The sequence below is a fragment of the Nannospalax galili genome, unplaced genomic scaffold, assembly GCF_000622305.1.
Source record: "Nannospalax galili isolate Female #2095 unplaced genomic scaffold, S.galili_v1.0 scaffold2127, whole genome shotgun sequence".
NCBI lineage: Eukaryota > Metazoa > Chordata > Mammalia > Rodentia > Spalacidae > Nannospalax > Nannospalax galili.
This window is the reverse complement of record NW_008356163.1, coordinates 517099-527304: the sequence shown is the minus strand read 5'-3', so window position 1 is coordinate 527304 and position 10206 is coordinate 517099. Positions and strand designations below refer to the sequence as shown.

At 35.2% G+C, this 10206-nt stretch overlaps 1 protein-coding gene across 1 annotated transcript; it reads right to left on the bottom strand.

Moving 5' to 3' along the window:
- Positions 1 to 9267: 9267 nt before the first annotated feature.
- Positions 9268 to 10206, bottom strand: LOC103750957 (olfactory receptor 5W2-like). Its single transcript, XM_008854230.2, has one exon. It carries the CDS (start codon positions 10201 to 10203, stop codon positions 9268 to 9270), a length of 936 nt encoding a protein of 311 aa, XP_008852452.2. The 5' UTR covers positions 10204 to 10206.

Genomic DNA, 10206 nt, shown 5'->3' with positions numbered 1-10206 from the left:
TCCTTTGACTTTACGCATAAATGCTTGAAGTGCTTTTCACACAGATAAAGAAAAAGATCAAGTCTCTTCATTCCTTTGAAATGTTAATGTCTTCCTGCTTATAAAAGATTGTTGTTATTTTTCAATAGTAGCTTGAAATATAGTTTGCTTAGAATATAACGTGAAAATTCATATACCTTCATTCCATGATCTATGCCTGAAAAATAAAGTATTTTATTATAAATAAAATTGCTAATGTGAGTCATATATTCGGTGTGAAATGTATGAATAAAATGTAATCTGTTGATATATATGACAGAAAGACACAGGAAGATTTTTGTTGTTGTTGTTAAATAATATTTAGGACATCACCCTGACATTTCCTGGTTTTGTATTACAGATCTACCAGTAGTAATTTAATACCAATGTGTGTGGAAGGAGTTGTTAAATGAGTGAATCAAGTAGCAGATATTTTTGCTGTATGTCTGAGTTTCAGCAAATTCCATACTTATCACATCAATAAATACCAGAGCAAAATTACCCTACTGTGAATCTGAAGAATTCCTCCAAAACTATTATTAAGAAGAAAGCTAATAATCCCTTTCTAACTACTTTTTATCAGTATCCAAATGATTTGATGGTATATTCATTCAATTTAACATCTATTAGGTATGTCTAAACTTTTGCTATTTCAACAAATATGTTCATACACAAAGTTCGTACTAGAAATTCCTGCAGCTCCAAAAAAAATGTAAAAATAACAGTTGTAATACTCAGTTGGGAAAGTGGGTCATTGTGTAACAAGGATTACTATACAAGCATGAGAACCTGAATTGTAATAATATCGCACACATTAAAAGCCAGGCATGGCTGCATGTATACCTGTAACCCCAATATTGAGGGTTTTGGGGGCATAGACAAGAGGATGACTATAGTTTGCTGGTGGCAAACCTATATCCAGTTTCAGCGAAAGACCCTATCTGAAGGGACTAGGAAGGAGAGTGATAGGTATGGCAAGACTCTTGACATTCTTCTCCAGTTTCTGTAAGTGATTGGGCATACACACTCACAGGAACAACATGCATACATCACACACACACACACACACACACACACACACACACACACATACACACATATATACAAGCATGTACTCAAGCACAAACACACATAACCCAAAGCCATGTTTCAGGTTAATGGTTTTTCTTTGGGCTGCATCCATAGATATCCTGGGGCACATGTGGCCTTCCAACCACAGGTTGGTGATAGCTAAACCCATCTACAAATATAAACACAATAAAATTTGAGTCTTACATAAGTGATTTTATCTAGACTATATTGTATTATGGCATACCAATGAATAACTGATGGCAGTTTTATATCTGATCAAATGAAGAATATTACATGACATTATTCAGGCTACCTCTCTGGATCATTTTGACAAACACACTAAAGATCAGCAAGACCTCTCCATGCAACATGTGAATATCAGTTACATGACGACAGGGACATCTGCAAAGGTATGCATACCATAATCCAGGCATCATGATGAATTATCTGAACACTAAGACAAGGTGGAAGGAAGGGTATGTCACTAATGTGCAATGGCAAATATTAAGGGAAACTGAGGAATCAGGATTCAAATTGCCATTTCTAGTTGATAAGACTGATTAAGACTTCAGCTAAGGGGTTATTTCTAGAAGCACTCAATGCTTTCAATCCTTTGCTGATGGTGAAAACAGTGATCTCCTTCCCTTTTCTTTAAAGGAGCAGGATTCTTCCAGTAATAACATTGAAGAAAAAAGCAATCTGCATGACAGGCTCCAGTAAGCAGTACTGATCTGTTGACAATGATATCTTGGCTGAGTGAGACCTGTACTTTCAACTTGGTTCTCACTGACAGTAGAAGAAGCATCCTCCAGAGATATGGAAAAACTTCTCTTGAATTTAGAGCTATAAACATTTCACAGTGTCAAGTTGGGTGCAAATAGACTTCAAATAATTCAACAGCAAGAAAATAATCTAGTGAAAATATGTGGAAAAATGAGATACTCATTAACAGATTAAAATAGCTGATAGGTATGTGAAAAATTCTCAGCATTTTTGTCACAAAAGCAAACTGAAATAGATTGTGCTGCCACTTATTTCCTTTCAAACTGACCAGTATAAAAAGATGAATTAGAATCTGGTTTTTGTAGTGCTTGACTTTAATCCCTGGACTCCAAAGGCAGAAGCAGGTGGATCACTGTGAGATGGAGGCCAGCCTGATCTACATGGAAGTTTCCAGTCCAGCAGGGGCTAGAGGTATACTCTGTTTCAAAAACACAAAAATAAAAAGATGAATGGGGCCAGCAAGATGGCTGTCCCATCTTCTATGGGAAGGTAGGAGAAGAAAACGAACCAAATCTACAAAGTTGTCCTCATCACAAATACATATATATTAATAACAACACTTTGAATATAAAAGTAAGAAAATATTAGATATTGTTGGGAGGATTTGGAGGAAATGACATTTATGAGAACCTCAGGTAGAAATATAAATTAGTACAGCCATTATATAGAAAATATATGGGGGTTCATCAAAATTTTGAAAATAAGAATGACATGTTTTAGCAATTGCACCACTAGTTATGTGTCCCAATGAATTACAATCATCAGGTTGACAATATACCTGCACTGTCATGTTTATGTCAATGTAAATCATAATGCTGAGGATATTTTATAAATCTAAATATCCTTTTACAACTAAATTGTTAAAGAAAATATAACACATACATAATGTAACACTATTTGTCTTGAAAAAGGAAAATAAAATCTTATATTTCATGGTAACATGAAAGAATATGGGGAAAAATTAAATGAATCATATTAACCAGTCTTAGAAAGCAAACGCAACATGATCACACTAAGGCATATAATCCAAATTCACATTCAGAAACAGATAGAGAGGATTGGTGAGTTCAAAGTGTCTGGGCAGATAATTTTGTCAAAAGTTTGCCAACAAGCATGAAAGCAAAAGAGCTTTAATATACATCATGTTGAACACAGACACCAAATATGATTTACCTTTTAACAAACATTTTAATTCTATTTTTTAAATACTCAAGACACAAAATTATAAATATTAATGTGCTATTAACACATTTAAAGTTTTGTTATTTCTAAAAAAAACCACTGTGCAATATTTAAATCAAGCGAGGCTTCTAAGTATAATACCATATAAGAAATTACATCATTTTATGAACTCAAATGAGTTGAACACCTTATTTAGCCAATTGCATCTATCTCTGTTTGTCTCTAACTTTTTCTCTCTGTGAATACTGCCTTTTTACATAGCTGTCTGGGGGTCTCTGAAACTGTCGTCATTCAAAATGCTCTCTAGTTCACAGAGCTTTCACTAGTCAAGTAAAATTTGATAAATTGAATTCTTGTCAATTTACATATTTTAAAAGTGTAAAAAGTTTTATCAGAGGTTTTATTGACTATTAGTATAAGAATATTTGTCAAAGATACAAAATGTTCTTGCAATACAATTTAAATTTAATTTAATTAATAGAAGGTTGTGTCAAGAAACTCCAATGGACTCTCGTGAACATTTAAAAATTGGCCTGTTCTGATTTTTTTTTCTAGTTCCCTGTCTAGAACTTATAATGCTAATTACTCTTGTCTTTACTTCTCCTTCACATCTCCTATTCATGATTCAAGGACTTTCTTTTCCCCTTAGAGACAAAAATTATGCAATTTGGGAGTATTTTAGATAGACCCACTGAAGGCGTACTACAATTTCCTCACCCTGTGTCCCCATTCAGCATGGAAGAAGCCAGAGTAGTCTGCATCCCTATTCCCTATTGACAATTTGGGTAACCCTTTCAGAGGGTGACATAATAAGAATAGGAGATAGGAATTGGCTAGGCAGCTAGGGTAAAAAGGCCCCCCCCAAATGTAACCAACTTCTGGGCTAAAAGTCATAATGTCCTTGGGTCTATTAGCAACATGCTCTGTTCCAAAGGCAAAAAATGTCAAAAGTATTTGGGAGCTTGTATCTAATCCATAAAATGTTTTAGGGTGACCTCTTCAGAGGGGAAAATGTTGGATGGGAGGGAGTGGGCATGGATTTGATCAAAACACCTTATATGCATGTATGAATTCTCAATAAAGATTTTGTGAAAGTTAAAAAAAAAGAAATAGAATATTATGGCTGTAAATAAAAACTACCCACGCTCAAAAAAAAAAAAAACTTTTATTAAGTAGGTTATAAGAATACTCAATTGTCAGCTGAAATAAATAAGTTCTTCTATTTCGCGTAACCTCTAACCAGTTAGATTTAAGGTGTCCTAAACTTATCAAGTTAGGAAAGAATGTCATGTGACTAGAAGGGAACACAGCTAGATAATGACTTCTTCCTGGGCACATGTCTCTTCATACTTTCTTGGATCCTTGACATCCCCTTCAGCAATCTGCATCTATCCTAAATTAAACAACTGATATGCTAGATGAGTTCATATAATTTATGTAGGTGTGCATATGTGTGCATATTTGTTCATACAATGGCTAGGAGTCCACCTTGGGTGGTGTTTATCAGTGGCAATAACTTAGATTGTCAAAATGGTGCCTCTTTCTGGCCAGGACCTCACCAAGCAGATGGAGAAGCAGGTCATGAGACCCTAAAGATCTGCTGTCTGTGTTCCCTATCATTGCAATTACAAGCATGTGCCACTGCACACATCTTCCTTCCATGGATTTTACATAACTAACTCAGTTCCTCATGCTTGTGCAGCAAGCCCTTCTTAGACTGAGCTACCTCCCCAGCCAAATGTTTATGATATTTTAGGTGCACATTAGTAAAACAGTATGACTTTTACATTTGTTTTTATTGTGATCCTTTTCACCCCTCATTATGTTTGTAAGATTTCTTCCTGCTGTTTTTTTTTTCTTCCTGCCATTGTAACCTTTGTTCATTACCATTTCTGTGTAAAATTCCAATGTAAAAGCTTATCACCATAATGTTTATCTAATATAGGACAAATGTCAGCACAACAAACCCATGAATTAATGGATCTCAAAGTATCATGTTACTAGTACATTATCCCAGCCTGTCTTCATGACACAAGGCCTATTCTTAATGACTGTGATATGGTTTTGCCTGAAAAACCCTAAAATACGTTACTTGATTCTTTAAGAAAATTTATTGTGGTGTTGTGGTGTTGTGCTAACAGAACAATCACCTGAAAACGAAGCCTGACTTTTAAATTTAGTTGTTTTTTTTTTTTTTTTTTTTTTTTTTTTTTTTGTCTTTTTGGGACTGGGTCTCCCTGTAGCCCCAGCTGTCCTGGAACTTACTATGTAGACCAGGCTGGCCTCGAACTCACAAAGATCTGCCTGCCTCTGCCTCCCAAGTGCAGGGATTAAAGGCGTGCACCACCACGCCCGGCTTAAATTTAGTGTTTAAGAGTAGGCCCAAACACAGAGAACACTAGCTCCCCTAGTTATCTCTTGGAATTCCCTTTCTCCTGGAACTATATTGCTGGAACTCTGTCCCTGGGACTGTTTCCTTGAGTCAGGCCCCACCCATAATTTTATTCATGATTGTTTCTGCACTTCAATTGGGGAAGTACAAGTTAGAATCCACCTTTATTAGTTCTAGAATAGCTCAATCACCCAAGGTCAAGAGTCTTGTCTTATCTTCACAGTGTACAACAAAGATGGGTGTACTGTCTTTCAGAGCTTCTATATGTTAGTTATCAAGCAAAACCACAGTGGTTCATTTTCGTTTTAAATGGAGTACCAAATGAAGGTTTCCAAAGACATGCCCAATTACAAGACATAGGGTCCTCTGAGTTTGAAAAGTTAAGTAAAAGACATTAGTCTAGATTACATCTATACTATAAAAGTGAATCCCTACAGATTGCAAACTCTTGAAATAAAAACTAATAAAACTGGACAGATTTTCAATTAAATGTTTTAAAAACAATCAACAGTGAATATTTCATACAGGTTTTGATGTATTTCATTCAATTGTCTTCTATACAAATCTAGGAAGGAAACTTAAAAATCATGAGATGTTTGTATATAATGGTAGATGAGGTAGAGATTGTCACACAGTTTTACAAAAGTAACACTGATCCATGGTCTAACATCAAGGTTGCTGGTTAATCCACATGATCAAAAATATTTGTTTTTTGAATGTTTCAGGTTAGCTATTGTGTTGGTGAATCATAATGGTTATCTAAGGTTTAATTTTATCTTATCTACATGAGCACTAATGAAGATGTTTATCAGTGAGTACTAGTTAAATAAAATTTCAAATTTAAATAATAGGCCAGTTAAAAGGGCTGTGCCTATAAGTTTTTGTCCCTTTGAATCAAATGTTGCCTTTACATATGTGACATAGCTGTCAGTTTTTTCTAGAAAATTATTATTATGGCTATACACACATATACACACATATACAAACACACATATAAGTAATCTTACTGTGCTGAAGAGTGGGTTACATAACAATGGAAACAATTCATAGAGCTGGAGAGACAGAGTATGGTATCCGAGAAAGGCATTCTAAATTATTTTGATAAAGGTCTTTTTAAAACATTGCATTTCAAATCTGATTAGTGTGATGTGGTGTGGTGGTGTGTGTGTGTGTGTGTGTGTATGTGTGTGTGTGTGTCTGCATGCTTGCCATGGGAGCTTGTATAAGTCTGAGGACATCAAGTCTCTCTTCTACCATGTGAGTTCCTGTGACTGAACTCAGGTAATGAGGCTTGGTTGCACATGCCTTTACCCACTTAGCCATCTCACCAAACTACTAAATTCCTTTTCTGTATAGAAGTGCACTGAAGCAGACTACATCGCATCCACACGCAACTATATATCCTCTTTGTTACTCTTTTGTATACATATTTTAGCATCAAGTTTGAAGGAAGGAGTCAAAACATAGAAACTCATCTGTAAAATTGACTCCTTTATTCAGTCGTTGGTACTATTGACTTGAGTGATAATATTTACTTTCAGTCATTCCTTAGCAGGAAAATAGACATGCTTTAGAAAGATGAGGGCAGTACATGACAAATATTGAACTGGGTAATCTTGGAGAGATTAGAGTGCTGTATGTTGAATAATAATTCTCTAAAATTTCAAGAACAGATACCCACGGCCATTAACACAGGACTGTAAGTTATAGATCAGATGATTTAAAATCATTCCAAACAATGCATTTTCAGCTTCCTAATTTGAGGAGTAGTTACAGTTAATGAAATTGTTATCTATATAGGGATATCCTTTGTAAAAAATTTTTAATTTTCCCTCTCTTTAATCTTCATCCACTGTATATAATAGAAACAGCACGTATTATGATTCAAATAGTATCTAGATGCTAAATTAAAGTCTATGTGTGAGAGGATAGTTGGAATATAATATGTGGACTCCAAACTGTTTCCAATAACCTACCATTCTTTTATTTATACTTTGATATAATTTAAGCAGTGGTATTCACTATATTTATTGTTGTCTTCAACTAATAGAGCTATTATAAGAAAGCAATGTAGAGTGATGGGTTAACAAATATAATAAATTACTATTTTCTTTACAAATCTCAGTGCAGAGCTTGGGAAGGAAGAGGTGTTTGTTCATACCTTATTTTGTGGCTAATACAATATCTGTATTTAACTGTCTCCTCATAAGAAGACAAGGTACCTTCTTGTTTAACTCAGGATGCTGTTTCTAAGATTTTTTGAAAGAATACATGTCAGTTATTTATTTTTATAATAATTTATTTTCAGAATTTCATACCAAGCAATTCATTTGTACCATTCCACCCTTCCACCACAACTGTTTCCATATTTCCCCCAGCCTATCTCAATTTTATGCTCTCTTCTTTAATCATTTTATATATATATGGAACTTTCATACTCTGTTCCTGGAACTGTGTCCTCAAGTCATGCCACACCCATAATTTTATTCTAAACAGCTTCTCCAGTTCAATTGAGGAAGTATAATCTGGGTTCTACCCTAGTCTTAACAGACTATCTGGTCTTTTCATCCCTAGTTCTAGATTATCTCATTCAACCAATGTCAATCATGATTCCAAAACTTCACTGAATACAATGGAGACAGATAAGCAAGATGCCTTTCAGCAATTTGTTATTATAATTCTCAAGCATGCCTAATAAAATTCAAGAGCTTTTTATCTAAAACAAAGACCATTCATATTTTTTCCCAGCACAATACTTTTTGTCACAATGCATCATATGCTGGCACAAAACAAAGGCCTTTCTTCCATTCTGAAATATTTCATAGTGGCAGCTAGAAAGATCTCAGGGACCCATTTCTATCAAGTGTTTATATCCTTTGTGGTACTTCACATATGTAGCCATATTGATATTCCTTCAAGAAGCTTTCATAATGATTGACCCATCAAAAATTGGGGGAAAGAGAGGATTGAAAAGGCAATATTATGGATATACAGACATATTTTATCACCCTAAATTAATAAGTATTATCTAGAACCAACAATCATTTTGTATATTTCCTCAAAGGTATTTGGGGCTATAAGTGTAGTATATGTTATAACCTTGGTAATTTTCACTTTTACAAAATCTAATAAGCCATCAAAACTGCCATGCTATTTGATAATATATTCCATTGCCTATATTCTATTTTATGTTACAAAAGTCATTTAGAAAACAAGAATGATGGAGTCCTTTGGACAGCAAGCCCTTGAACTGAAGATGATTATAATAATATAACGGACATACTGAATTAAGAATAGAGTAGCATTCCACAGTTTCCTTAGGACATTAAAGGAGCATTTAACACAGGCTGAGAATGGAGGAGAAAGAAAGGGAGGATGGAAGCAGGATGGAAGAGTCGAAATTTGTAACCTATACAGAAAGGCCTATTTCATAAGAACCTGCTTATTGTTCTTATAACCTAAAGTCCTTTAACTATTTCCTTCTAAACTGGTTTAACCATGAAATATGAAGCATTTAATTGTAAAAAAAGAGTATTTAAATACTCAGTAAATCTTAGTGTAATTGAGACAATGCTTAAATTCACAAATGAATAAAATAGTGACACAACTGAATGATTCAGGAAAATTATCTCTGAGAAGGTGAAACAATTCACAACCAATAATTAAGCAAAAAATAAAAGCATGCCTATAACATTTTATGACTAGACTTTAGTACAAATATGTATTTGAATTAATTAAACTGACTCATTTGCTTAAGTGCCATGCAATAAATTTTTCAAAAAAGCCACAACCATCATAAATACATGTTTGTGTAATAGCACTTAAAACCGCTTTTTATACCTTAGCTTTTGCAGAGCCTCATTCACATCCTTGTTCCTCAGGCTGTAAATCAGAGGATTTAACATGGGAATCACCAGGGTGTAAAACAGTGAGCTCATTTTGTCTTGATCTAGAGAGTATGAAGAACTTGGCCGGAAATACATGAAGAGCACAGTTCCCTGGAAAATGGCAACCGCAGTCAAGTGGGAGGTGCAGGTGGAGAAAGCTTTGAACCTCCCCTCAGCAGAGCGCATCTTCAAGACTGAAGAGATGATGTAACAATAGGAGACAAGGACTCCTGAGATGGTGCTCAATTCAATGAAACCGAAAACAGTAAATAAGGCCAGTTCATTGACTTGTATGTCAGAGCAGGATAGAAGGTAGAGTGGAGGCAAATCACAGAAGAAATGATTGATCTCATTAGAACCACAGAAACATAAGCGGAATGCCAATGTTGTATGTATCAAACCGTCAGCTGTTGCCACGACATAAACCCCAGCCATGAGCAGGGAGCACAGCCTGCTGGACATGTTCACGGTGTAGAGCAAGGGGTTGCTGATGGCCTGGTACCGATCGAAGGCCATCACTGCCAGCAGTAGACACTCCGCATCTGCAAAGGTACAGAATGTCAAGAACTGCAGAGCACAGCCCACAAAAGGAATTGATTTTTTCTTGACGAACAGGTCCACCAACATCTTTGGTCCAACTGCAGTAGAATAGCAAAGATCACAGAAAGAGAGGTTGCTGAGGAAAAAGTACATCGGTGTGTGGAGCTGGGGATCTACTCGGATTAAAATGATTATTCCAAGATTTGCCAAAAGATTAGTGAGATAGACAAATAGAAACACAGTAAATAAAGTCACTTTCATTTTAGGATTATTGGTAATTCCCACGAAAATAAATTCATTCACAATGGAGCAATTCCCTCTGTCCATCATTCG